This window comes from Oenanthe melanoleuca, chromosome 5 (assembly GCF_029582105.1).
Source record: "Oenanthe melanoleuca isolate GR-GAL-2019-014 chromosome 5, OMel1.0, whole genome shotgun sequence".
NCBI classification, from domain to species: domain Eukaryota; kingdom Metazoa; phylum Chordata; class Aves; order Passeriformes; family Muscicapidae; genus Oenanthe; species Oenanthe melanoleuca.
In genome coordinates, this window is record NC_079339.1 from 1,469,927 (window position 1) to 1,483,657 (window position 13,731).

The 13,731-nt window shown below is 41.0% G+C and overlaps 1 protein-coding gene across 1 annotated transcript in view; it reads right to left on the minus strand.

Moving 5' to 3' along the window:
* Positions 1-3,175: 3,175 nt before the first annotated feature.
* Positions 3,176-13,731, minus strand: part of SPON1 (spondin 1) — a 149,036-nt gene continuing 138,480 nt past the window's right edge. Inside the window, exons 9-16 of the mRNA XM_056493499.1 lie at positions 13,031-13,171; positions 12,630-12,705; positions 12,069-12,251; positions 11,651-11,821; positions 10,520-10,687; positions 9,170-9,334; positions 7,580-7,843; positions 3,176-6,871 (exon numbers count right to left, since the gene is read on the minus strand). Of these exons, the coding sequence (XP_056349474.1) occupies positions 6,708-6,871; positions 7,580-7,843; positions 9,170-9,334; positions 10,520-10,687; positions 11,651-11,821; positions 12,069-12,251; positions 12,630-12,705; positions 13,031-13,171 (1,332 nt within the window). The 3' untranslated portion in view covers positions 3,176-6,707. The remainder of the gene's footprint in view (positions 6,872-7,579; positions 7,844-9,169; positions 9,335-10,519; positions 10,688-11,650; positions 11,822-12,068; positions 12,252-12,629; positions 12,706-13,030; positions 13,172-13,731) is intronic.

Here is a 13,731-nt window from a genome sequence, read left to right on the forward strand (position 1 = left end):
GGCACTTTAGGATGTGTCAGGAGTCAGTTCCAAGCCAGAGCTGTGATCAGCAGAATCTCAGGATCTGCCCTGCCCACCAGCTCTGCCATCCTCCCATCCTCTCAGCCTGCCTGGCTTTGTGTGGCTGAGCCCAAAAACATCCATACCAAAGGATCTCTGCTGTCTCATGGGCAGCTCTGCTCCTCTCCCAGCACTGCCTGAGCCTCTGCTGGAGCGTGGGAGGCTGGGGAAGAGCAGAGCATCCTGTGCTGGAATGATGCTCAGATGCTGCCACCTGCAGCATCCACTCAGCTTTGTGGATTTCTCTGCACATTTCTCCTCTGGAAACACATTCAAGCTGTCACCTGGAGGAATTCAAGGTGTTAATTGCAATTATTTTTTTTCCTGGGATGAATTAAAGCTCTGAAAGCTCTGCTTTATCTGAGAACAGAAGAGATTTTGTGCAGGTAGGAGAGCTGCACTCAAATTAAGCAGGAGAAGGCTGGGGCTGCATCTCTGTGCACAGCAAAAGGTTCAGATTTCTTGGCAGTTCTAAAAGGTTTCCACCTCCAAAGTGCTCACCTTTATACAATATCAGGGAATAAAATCTGTGTATGATGCTGTGATAGGTGCTTTGCTGTCTCAGTACTGGACTTACCTGAGAGGAAACCAGGCACCAAAGTGACTTCTGAGCCACAGTGGCCTCAAAATCCCACCTGTAATCCTAACCCTGGGTTCAGCCCGGGTGTTTCCCTCCTCTCCAGCCCTAGGGAATCCTGGCTACAGCCCCCAGCTCTGCTGGGTCACCAAAACTCAGGGAGGCTGGCTGCAAACCTCCTCACCCTCACAGGAGTGTTTGAAATCCTTGAAATTCTCTCCTTCTGCACTCAGGCTCTGCCCACTTTATATTTCTTTAGAGTTTTTTTTTATTATAATTATTTTTTTTATTTTTTTAACCCACCAGAGCTGTCTGTGTTGGCTGCCAGTGCCATCTAGTGGGATTTCATTTTATTTCTCCAGTAAAGGCATTTCAAGTGTGAATGAATTGGTTCCTCTCTGCACACTGCTGTGTCCTCCAGGAATGATCCATTCACAGACATTTGTCCTCATTTCTGACATTTAAGGTGCATATGAACTGGAAGCCAAGACAATATAGAACTCTATGTTGCAAGTAGATTGGTTGAAAAAGTTTATTTTCCTTCAGTGAAGACATTGGAGAGTGAGTGCAAATATTTTGATTTTTTAAAATAGTACAGCTGCTTGTTTGCTCTGGGAGCACTGTTTCTATAACTGTGAACCTTTTTTTTTCTGTGTATCTTTTTATTTAAGTACTGTAAAATTATATTTTACCATTCATAACCTTTTATGAAATCATGACATGGACCATTTTCAATTTTTTTTACTTATAATCTAACTCCATCTTTTCTAGACACTGTTTTGGTTCTTTCACTGCCCCATGTGGTCTTAAGGATACTGTGAGTAAAAAAAAAATTTTTTTTTCCTCTTTTAACTTCGGACTTATGTGGATAAAGTAATATGAAATACCTCAAAGTTTATGAGTGAAGTGAGGGATCTGTTATTTGTGTTTTTATCAGCTCCCTTGGCTCAAGGCTTTTGGAGAAGTATAAATCCTAACCCCAGCCTCATTAGTTGTATTGGGGAGGGTCACTTAAGGAGACTTTGTGGAGTGCCACTGGCTATTCCTGTATATTTTCCTTGTAATATCACATTATTTTTGGCAGCAGCAGTGGGAAGGAGAGCATGGCTTGGAAAGGTTCTCTGTTTTTCAGATAAAAAAGGTACTTTAGGTAGAGCTGGTTAGGAACACACCCAGCTGCTTTGGGGTGCTTTTTGGCATACCAAAAGTATGAATTCTATCTCCATCTGTTAAAAAACAGGTGGGGCAATAATCTTTATCATTCCCACAGCCCATCCTCCCTCCAGGAGATATCTCCTGTTAATGGGCCAGACTGATACAATTACATCATCCATTGGGAGATGCTCCAGCCAGGGGAGGAGCCAAGCCCTTCCTACCCAGATAAAAACTGAGATTTGGAAAACCAAGGCACCTTCTTTCCACTGTATTCCAGGGGAAAACCACATCTGCCCCTGCAGGAGGATGCAGCCACCATTGAATGGGACTGTGCCAACACCCTGACTGACTGACGGGTGTCAGCTTGGATTCTGACTCTGGCAGGGTTGGGATTGTTCTGTGTAATACTGCATTTCTATTTTAATTTTCCTAGTAAAGAACTGTTATTCCTAATTCCCATATCTTTGCCTGAGAGTCCCTTAATTTCAGAATTATAATAATTTGGAGGGAGGGGGTTTACATTGCCCATTTCAAGAGAGGCTCCTACCTTTCTTAACACCTGTCTTTCAAACCAAGACAAGGACACACAACCCAGCATCATTCAACTCAACATAATTTGTTTTGCACAACACTACCTGAAGTGGATGAGTTTCATGGTTAAAAGTGCTGAATTAAAATATTAAATAACTTTGCACGTGGAGCAAAGAACACTAAGTGCCTCAAACATGGTAGCCAGAGGTTTTTAGCATATTTCAGTTACTTCCCCACAGCCTGGTTACAGCTCAGTTTTAGGAGAGAGGGTTTTTTTGTGAACACACTGGTGGCTTTTAGCTGGCTGCAGATGTCACAGACATTTGGATTTCCAGAGCAGCAGCATTGCTGTGTGGCCCCCCTCACCTCCACGATTTCTGGGCAAATATCAGTGGCACACTTGGACCTGCAGTGGCCCAAAAGAGTTTTCCAGCAGCACAAAAGACCAGTGGAAAGTTGCACAAAATCTCTTTTGGAGGTTTTTTGAGAGCTTATTTTTAACAATTTTCCCTTTCATGTACCACCAGACTTGAAAATATGTTCCTTTAAATAGTTTCTCTTTTATTAAAAACCGACCACAACAACAAAACCCACATAAGAGTAATGCACAAATACATCATGTGATGTTCCTAAGACACCCTGTGATTTCAAAAAAACAACGAACTATTTGATGCAAACAACTTCCAGGTAGAAAGAACAACTGGTTCTAGCAAAATTCACTCACTCCTGATACCCCGTTACCTTGAACAGGAGTAAAATGTAAATAAGAACATGGCTCAACTTGTATAAATAAGTGTTTTTTTGGTGTACATAATCATTTTAATTGAACAGAATCTCATACAAGTGTAAAAGTCATAGTAAAGATGTCTTTATTCCAAAATAATAATAATAATAATTATAATAATAATGTGTTAGGCAGACAGTTACAAAACATCTACACAAGACTTTGGTAAGAAATGTTCATGGTAGCTTTTTCATAATTCCACAGCAAATAAAAACAACAAAGGAAATCTAAAAATGAAATCAAACAAAACTTTAACTCATGTGTTGCACAAACAGAGTCCTACTGTACATTTGTTAAGCCCCTAAATTTTCTTTTTTATTATGTGTAAAGATTCTATCGTTTGTATATTAAAAAAAAAAAAAAAAAAAAGTATGCACAATGCTAAGATCTGGTCGTTGAGGTCTACAAAACTGGTGTGACATCTGTGCTTTGAGTTCAGCAGGATTATTCAGGACATCAGAACAATACCAGTTCTTATTTTCAATGACTGGTAACCAGTGCCTATTACACTACTGGAAAGTTTACAGTAACAATGCAAGACTTCTACATATTGTATGTCAGAGCTTTTTCTTTATTTTTTTTCTGAATAGAAAATCAACCTCTTTTTTTTCTTACTCTGTTTTTGTTCATGTTTATTTTTTTTATTTTTTTTTTACAAAATGTAACAAGCCTAAGTGTTTCTCTTGTATCAAGTCAGAAGAAAGGCAAGTGATCTGTAAAATGCTTCAACAGAAAAACAAGTGTGAAGAGCTGAACATAAGCAGGAGTGGTCACACATTTCTGACCTGGTGCAGTTACCTTGCCATTCATCCATTAACAAAGTGGGGAAAAAAGCAATTTGCAACATTCAGAACTTTAATGAGCCCAAGAGAAATGACTGGAAATCACACTGGACAGGCTTCTAGGAGAGATAGAATAAAGGAAAAAAAAAAAAAAAAAAAAAAAAAAAGGATGTGGAGAATCAAATTAGTGAGAAGCAAGGAGAAAAGAATCCAGATTGTTTTAATGGACAATTTTGTGAGCGTGTTCAGAAAGGTGCTGTATGTTTTCTGTAAGTGTCCTTGGACTATGGACTTTGGCAAAGGGAGTATTTAGTAGACAAAACAGCTTGATGAACTGGAACAAATGTGAAAATGAAAATACAAGACTGGGTTTCACTGATTATTTGCTGAAACAGGTTCTGCAAGATGAGCTGGAACAAGTGCTGAGTGTTGATGAGATAAACATGGTTCCTGAACTCAGCAAATTTTTTTCCATTCAGGAGAAACTTCTGCTCCCTCTGCCCCAGCTCACAGATCCCTCAAAGCCTTGGAAAGCACTCTGCCACACATTTTATGGGCAAAGATTGCTTTTCTGAGTGAATGGCTCAGCTGGGACACCCTCTGCCAGCTCACCAGGGATGTGGCTCTGCCCTTCCATTGATCACTGTGGCCTCCTCTGCAGTTTCTTCACCCAAAAAATGCTCAGCTGGTCACTCCTCCAGCACCTGTATCATTCCACTGGTTTTTTGTGGTTTTTTTTGGGTTTTTTTTGTTTTTTTTTTTTGTTGGGTTTTCTTTATTTTTGGCCACAAAAGTGAAATGCAAGGTCCCTAATTGCATTAGTGAGGGACAGACTTGCTGCTATGCTGTGAGGGCAGTGCTGCAGAGACACAAACTGCACAGCTTTAGAACAGGCAAAAGGAGGCAAACTATCTGAATTAATATTATCAGGTGAGCCAATAAGTGAAATGTTTGGTTTTAGCATTAAAATCTTGTTGTATTTTTTTTTTTCTCTCCTGGTTTGGCTGGCTATGGGTGTGCACACAATTTCATTCAGCAGCAGCAGGACAGGGCTCCATTATTTCCCTGGACTTTCCTCCACTCCAAACGTGCAGAAAGCAGTGGAATACCTTGAGAGGGATTGGGATGAGGCTGTGGGAGTGCTGAGCAGCCCTTGCAGTGCTCAGTGGCTGATGAACAGCCCCACAATTGATGCCAGCAGCCCAGCAAGCTGCTCAGGAACAAAGGACCCCCAGGTGCTGGTGGTGGGGAAGATGAACAGCTCAGAGGGTTGTGGTGCACAGCAACATTTAAAACCCAGCTGTCAGGTCCTCAGGGTAGTGACCAAGTGTTAAGGAAGTGAATAAATTACTTAAGGCTGATTTAGAGACCATTAAAAAAACAAATTCTCTCCTTTCACTTCTCTCAAGCTTGAGAGTCTGCATCAACAATCTTTATTTTCAGTGCATTGCTCTTAATTCTGTAGAGACTTTGGGGTGTGCTGCCTTGCCTGGACCAAAAGGTAACCCATCACCTTCCCCTCTTGGTGTTAGATTATTACAGAAAAACCAAACTACAGGAAAATCTTGTATTCCAATAGCCCAAGGGTCTCCCTGATTACACCTGTCTGTAAGGATGGGAGCTAAATTCTGCAGGAGGAGGGGGAAATAGCAATTAGAAGAGAGAGGAGGTATTTTCTAATCTCAGAAAAGCAGGTTTTTAATCACTCAAGTAGTCAGGGAGGGCATTTAACCTGGCTAGGATATCCACAAATGGGTAATTCTCACAAATTTAGTAATTTTTAGATTACCCTATACTCTGAGTAAAAAAGACATGAATGACACTGTAACATTAACAGTATTCTGTATCTTGTGCCAATCTATAATCAGCTTTTCTTAAAGACTGTCATTGTTTCCTTTCAGAGGCTCATTTCAGTTTTAAGGGATGCAATAAATCCTGGCTCACCTTTCCTCTATCATTTTTGTTTTAATATAAACCTGTCTCCCTCTTCACCTGTGAAACTGAATCTAATTTTTTAGTGTCTCTCATGTGGCAGACATCCTTGGCACAGCTGCTGCAACACTCTGGACCAGTTTCTTCTAGTTCTGTGTCCATTTTGACAGGCAATGGTGGACTGTACACATATTATGACATTTGCCTGTTTTCTTCATGTGATTGTGTGCTGGTCAGATATGACCATTGAGCTGCAAAAATTATTTCCTTTTTTAAGTTTGGAAGAAAAAAAGACCTTCTTGCATGGACCACAACATCCATGTGAATAGAAGTGTTTAGGATTATAGTTTTTATTATTATAATAACTATCAGCTTAACCCAAGAGTGTAAAAAGATAAACATGCACCTTTAATGTTATAGAACCAGCATTACTGAAATTACTCCTTGGCATAGTTGTGTAATCACAGAGGCACTGCTTTGGATTTTCAAAATCAAATCTAGAGAGAAATCCTCCCACAGATGAGACCTTCTGCCACTATAACTTAGTTTTGTTAATATGCATGCATCCCATGTCTTTACAAGTGGTATTTCTGTATGGCTATTCCATGTCCACAGATGTGTCTGTATTTTAGTTAAATAACTCACCATGACTTTACTATTTTTATGCATCAAGGGCTGGCTGGAGTAACCAAAGACTTACTCTCAGCATAAATCCGTGAGGAAATATTTATAAAATATTTTTCTTGCACCAGCAAGACTAAAAAGCAAACCACACTGCAAAAAAAAGAAAACTAATATACACTTTATATTTTGTTGTTGTAAAAAAACAAACCAAGGTTGACTTTCCATTTAGCTCAGAGTGCATCACTTGGAACCTTGTGTTTTGTTAACAAGGATGGACATTACATGCTCTTAGCTCCTTTTTGTCTTTGCAGCTGGTGAACTGAGAGCTTTTGGATCTCTTCTTCACCAGCATGTAGCGCTCCTGAATCCCACCTCCACACAGGGTAGAGCATTCTGTCCAAGCAGTCCATGGTTTCAGCCTACAAACTGGAAAAAAATAAAGTGGTTTGGTTAATTTTTTAGCAGTAGAAACCCCTGCTAAGTATATGTCAAACACTGGAAAAAGTAAAAAGAAAAAAGAAATTTAATGTCCACGGTACAAAAGACAGATAAAATGATGGAATTGTTGAATGTCAGACAAGCATGAGCCACAATGAGCAGTAATTCCTATCCAGATAATGTTAATTATACCAAAAGATACAATTTGTTGATTTTATAAATCAGTATTTGATGATGATGATGCTGTCCCCCACTGGAAGAGCAGTTTGAGCAGATCCCTTGGAGCAGCCTGAGTCTGAACCAGACTACTGAGGTGGAAACTAGCTCAGTTTTCAAATTCAGCAATTTGGATCCAGTTGCAGATACTTTAAATGCTTGAAGCTAACAACGGGATGTTAAGATTACTGCAACCAGTCCCTTGCCAGGTGTAATGTTCAAACTTTTTCTCACTTGTGTGAAATTTATTTATTTATTTATTTATTTATTTATTTATTTATTTATTTATTATTTAGCTAATTATTTTTAGAGCTGGGATGCAGATGTGGGTCTTTCTCCACGGTGCCCTAAGCTTAGTCTGGGTGATTTTGGTGATGGGCAAGCACGGCTAAAACTTTTGTCTGAGGTGCTGAGGATGCTCTCACAGACTCCTGCCATGCAGGAAAGCCATGGCCACACTAGAAGTGGCTCCACACTCACCTGGGTATTGCTCACTGTCCAAATTCTTCTTTGCCTGCTCGCTCCTCCTCTTCTCCCTGGCCTCCTTCCAGCGCCTCTTCTCCATCCCTGCTCCCCTCAGGCACTTCCTCACTCTGCACTTTGCACGCTGCACAGTCTCAGGGCAGGCTGCTCCCCCAAACTGGGGCTCTATTTTAATCATCCTGGTCCTGATCATGTGGCCCTTGCCACAGGAGGTGTTGCACTCAGACCACTGGGACCATTCTGTCAGCTCACAGTCGATGGCTGCAGGGAACGAGAAACACCAAAAAAAAAAAAAAAAAAAAAGTCACAACATCTCAAACCCATGAGATCTAAACACAGGGTCAAGAAACACACAGATGTGCTGGTGGATCTTTACACCCCAACTACATGAACTCTACTTAAGCCTCCAATCCCCTCAGCAATTGTTTGGATGTCCAAATTTTTCTGAGTCCATTTCTAGCAGAGGTGTTATTTGATTTCTTCTTCAAGAGTGGAGCTGGCAGATCACTAAAATTACAAACAACATATAAATAATTCTCCCGTGCCTTCTTCAATTTCCCCACCCATCTGTCTGTTCTGTAATGAAAAGCTGTTGAAAATTGAGTTATATTTAAAAAGAATTTGCTGCCTCTGAGGTCTGAGCCTTTGCTTTGCTGGCAGTGTTATGCAATAAGCCATGTTCACTAATACCATTATATCTTGAAAGTTTTCATCTCCCAGCACTGCTTAACACTTACAGCCCCACTGAATAATAATCAAAATGATATTTCACATTACTTAAGAAAAGCTGAATGAGCAATTACAGTGTAAAAGCCTTTTTTAACCCATACTTTCTGTGAAAAATAATGCAATTTGTGATAAAACCTCATAAACCAGCTGGCAACAGGATGCTAAAAGCAATCATATCTCATTCATTCAGCAGTGCCTTAGGCTATCACACTTCACAAAGACTGAAAAGCAACTAGAAATCTGCCCTACCCAAGAAATGGGGGATTTTAATGGAATGAGGTAAAAAATTCTCTGCAGCTGCCTCCTCACCATGCAGTAGCAGGTTGCAAAGTGCTACCATTCAGAGGTGTAAAAAGGTGGAGAAAGCCTCTTTTGTGCTCTTTCTGAGCCAAAAGAATCACACAGGTGATTTCAAACTCTTCTTCCTTCCCTTCCTGGCACACAGTCTGCATTTAACAAACCACATTTTATAATTCTGATTTATTTCCTGCTGGGGAGTTGCCTGGAGCTGTAGTGTGTTCAACATGCAGAGCTGTATTCTCACAGAAATATTGGGAATTAGCATGGGCTGGAGCAGGGCAAGCTGAATTTAAGACATGGTCATATTTCAGCTCTCAGTTGCTGAAAGTGAACAATAGAAATAAAAATAAAATAAAATTAAAAATAAAATAATAATAATAATAATAATAATAATAATAATAATAATAATAATAATAATAATAATAATAATAATAATAATAAATAATTTTTTTTAACAATGCACAGCTGATACCCTGCCTATTTAAGAAGTGCTAGAGGTTTGATCCATAGATTTTGACCCATATCAGCCTCCTCTTCCCAGGAATTTTCCAGACTCACGGCATTCTGGCAGCATGCACTTCTCTGCTTGCTCCAGCTCCTCGTTGCAGTCTCCCAGCTCAGCAGCAGATTTCAGCATCCTCTGCCTTGTTCTCATCCCCTTCCCACAGGTCACACTGCAGTCACTCCACTCAGACCAGGGAGAGAGCAGGCAGGGGATGGTATCTGGCAGGAAATAAAAAAGGGAAAAATTTTTAATTTTTAAAGATTCCCTTTTATAAATAAATTGCAAAGGTATAAATTCTGAAAATAATACAGGTGGAAAATGTGCTGCATTTTATCTGTCATCAGCCAATTATATCTCCTTGTCACAAGCTGAATGGTGCTGCTGAAGAGGCTCAGAAAACTTTATATTAAACTGAAAGGTTTGCTTGATTTAAATATCTTTGCTATCTTTTTCTGTATCTAAGTCTGCTGGGGAATAAATAATTGAAGGAGCTATGTTTCAATCATAACTCCTGTTAAAAAAAAAAAGAAAAAAAAGAAAAAAAAAAAGGATTGTTGCAGTGAAGTCAACTTAATTTAGTCTAAAAAGTGAAGCTTCCATACTTAGTCTACCAAAAATATTTTTTAAATTCTCTCTGATGAAAATTTAATATTTCCTAAGAAATGAATAGTGACAGTAAGGGTGTGGCTGGCACCAAAGAAACACCTCAATTTCTGAAGTTTTTATGGGCTAAAAGTGGGGGACACTGTTTTATTTGTTTTATTCTAGACTTATGGTCAAATATAACTCATATTGCACAACTCAGATTTGTTCAGGTATGGCTTGCTGATACACACACACCACAGGTTTAATAAAAGAGACAAACAATAAAACAAAATGTACATTATAATGGCTGGGTGCTTGGCATTCAGCTAAGAGCACACCTGCTGTTTGGGATATACCTCTTAAACTTATTAGCTTGTATATTTACAGATTTATTATTAATTTTTAAACTTTTTTATAAACTATTTTTTATATTTTAGGATCTCTTTTATATGGTTATTTTTCGAGTTTGCTTTTTGTGTGTGTTTTTTGGCTGTGGTTTTAATTAATTTATTTTTTTTATTAGTTTTAATTTGGGCTGTGGTTTTTAATTTTTATAGCCAGTTGGTGCTGGAAATTGGTCTATTAGCAGAAGGTGTTTTTGCTGGGTGTTATTTAACCAAGCAGGTAGTTTACTTACTACAAAGACACTTTATTAGCTTATGTTAATTTAAAGAAAACTACACCTTAAAAACTATTTCAACACTATCCATATGGTATTTACTCTAATATTTGCAAAAAGCCAATGCCATAGTGTGTGTTTGTAGGACAGCATTGCTTCTGGTTGATGTTTTGATGATGTTTTTAGGGCAGACACTCACGGCACTCGGGCATCATGCACTTCTCTGCCTCAGTGGTCTCTGCCTTGCACATGGATCCATCAGCAGGAGTCATCTTGATCATCCTGTGCCTCCTCTTCATGCCTGTGCCACAGCTGGCACTGCACTCGTCCCACTCCCCCCACTCGGTCACCAGGCAGCTGCTGGGAGCTGTTCAGAGGGGACACAAAGCTGTTCGTGGCTGTCACAGGGCCAGCTGAGTGGCAAGGGACCCCAAAGCTCACCAGCTCCAGAAATGGTCCCCAAGGAGTCACACCGTGTCCCTGAGAGTGTTGTCCAAAGGCTCCTTGAGCTCACACAGGCTTGGAGCTCTGAGCACTTCCCTGGGGATCTGTTTCAGTGCCCAGACTTTTTCTGATATCCAACTAAACCTGCCCTGGCTGAGCCTCAGGCCATTCCCTTGAGCCAGTGGTCACACAGAGCAGAGATCAGTGCCTGCCCCTCCTCTTCCCCTTACAAGAATTTGGAACTGCAGGGAGGTCTGACCTCCAGGCTGAACAGACCCAGTGCCCTCAGCTGCTCCTCTGGAACCTTTACCACCCTCCTGGCCTCCTTTGGACACTCTCTAGTGGCTCAATAACTTTTTTTAGACTGTGGCACCCAAAACTGCCCCCAGCACTGGAGGTGGAGCAGAGCAGCACAATCTGCCTGGCCCTGCTGTGATGCTGATCCCCCAGGGCAGGGATGTCCCTCCTGGCTCCAGGGCACTGCTGACTCACATCCAGCTTGCCATGGACCAGGAGTTCTCTCCCTGGCCTCATTTTCCAGCCCCTCTTTGCCCAATTTGCCTGTACACCCACAGCTGCCCCATCCCAGGTGCAGAATCCAGCACTTGCTCTTATTAAATTCCATGTGGCTGGTGACTGCCCAGCTCTTTAATTTGCTGAGGTCTCTCTGCAGGGTCTTCCTGCTTTGGAAGGAGCCAGCAGCTCCTCCCAGTCTTGAACCATCTGGGAATTTGCCTAGTATCTCTTCCAACTTCACCCAAGTCATTAATTAAGGTATTGAAGGGCACAGGGCTCTGTGGGACCCCAGTGAGACTCACATAAAAAATGATTTGGGCAGTGCTCCTGCTGCTGGGGTGGACTTTGTGAAGCTGACTGAAATACTTACAGCATTCCTCATTGACAACACACTTCTCAGTCTCCTCAGTGGGCACCTTGCACATGGAGCCATCCTCAGGGAACTGCTTGACATATCTCTCCCTGGATCTGGTGCCCATCCCGCAGGACACGCTGCAGGGGGACCAGGTAATCCAGTCTGACATCATGCAGGTAGAGCCATCTGAAACACAGGGGATCCAGCTGTGGGCTGCACAGAACCTGTGCTCAGCACCCCTTTGGTCCCTCTCCTCCAGTGCATCCCTCATCCTCCCCTCTGTGCTCCTGTGCACTTCACCACAGGCAGCTCCCACCCATATTCCACTTTTCTCATGGCCACAAACCCAAAGCCACACTGCAGCAACCCACATCCTTGAGAACTCAGAAGGAAAAGTGGATTTTACCAGGAATTCTCCTTCCATTCCTGTTACCTTCATCACTGCAGCCTGGACCCATGCAGGGCTGGAAGTCCTGGGTGTCTGGGCAGGGCACACTGAGGTCCAGCTGGGCTTTCAGCATCCTCTGCCTCATCCTCTTGCCCTTTTCACAGGTAGAGGAGCTGCAGGCTGACCATGGGGACCAGTTTGAGTATATGCAAGTCTCAGGGGTATCATCTGAAAAGTGAGGAAAAGCATTGCATTAAAAATGCTCTTCTGTTTTTCTTCCCTTTACTTGGCTGATCATTTCCTCCTGCATTCTATCTTCTCCATTTTAGCCCAGAAGAAAAAATAATTGCCAATTGCCAACTTTCTTAAAAAAAAAATTATCTGAACCCCAAAAGTCTTCTCTCTTTTATTGCCTGTATTGTTATTCTCATCTCCTTGGTATACATGCAATTTTTTCTCAAGCTAAAACAGAAGATAGAAGAGACCAGAACTGTTTGAGTGGAATTTTTGCTCCTAAGACAGTTTTGCACTTTATCTACAAAGGTATAGTGGGGAATAGAACAAAATATAAATAATTAGCAATGCACAAACTAATTTCAAATGTACCTTCTTCTTTTTCCTCTGGTGCTAGATCTGCCACAATATCATCTATGTTATCAGGAACGATATTGCACTGCTCCCCCTGCAAAAATAAAAATTGTGAAGAGAGGAAACTCATCCATGAAGGGTTAAACCAGTGCACTGTGAGGCACTGCTGTGTCTGCAGCACCTTTTTCTCTTCCAATTCCTAGGAATACATAAAGAAAATACCCAATTAAGCAGATGAAATAACTGCAAAATTAGGAGAACTAATAACTTAAGAAAGCTTAATTTTTATTCTGCCATAATCTTTGCTGTGGGTAGGTTGAGGAGTGTAGATTTGGAGGGAAGATGCAGAAAGAATTTATCTATTTATTTGGTTTACAAAGTGGATTTTTGCTTGAGAATTTTACTTGTAGTTGTTCTACCTTTCGTGCAATTCTCTCAATGACAACTCTGGCCACCAGCTTGATAGATCCTCCTTCTGGATCATAGAATGGGCTTTGAGGATGATCTAAGCTTGTAAGAGGTCTGATCTTCTCCTGAGGCACTGTAGGTTTGTTAGGAGACTGCAATCAAAAAAGAAAAAAAAAAAGTTATAAAAGAAACCAATAGTAATTAAAGCTTCTCTGAAATGCTAAACTACAAAATTCCAATGTGAGGAGAACTTTGTATTAAAGGGTATAGGGATTTGTTTGGTTTTGTTTTTGTGGGGTTTTTGGTTTGTTTTGGTTTTGGTGGTGGTGGTTTTGTTCTGCTTTGCTGTAAGAAATAGTTGGCATGGGATTGAATCAGCCCCAAGCTCGAGCTGATGTAGCTGCTGGTGGCACTGCTTTGGTGTACAAAAAGGGGTGGGTACCCAAAAGCTTGGCTGTGACCAAAGTTTATTCAACAGATAATCAAAACAGTGAACAGAAATGAGAAATTCTTTACTGTGCTGTGACCAAAGCCCTCTGTTTATTCATCAGATAAACAAAACAGTGAACAGAAATGAGAAATTCTTTACTGTGCTGTGACCAAGCCCTGGAAAAGATTTCCCAGAGTGGTTGCAGAGCCTCCCTTGTTGGAGATATTCAAGAACTGCACAAAATCCTAAAACCTGCTCTAGCATGACCCTGCTTAAATAGGG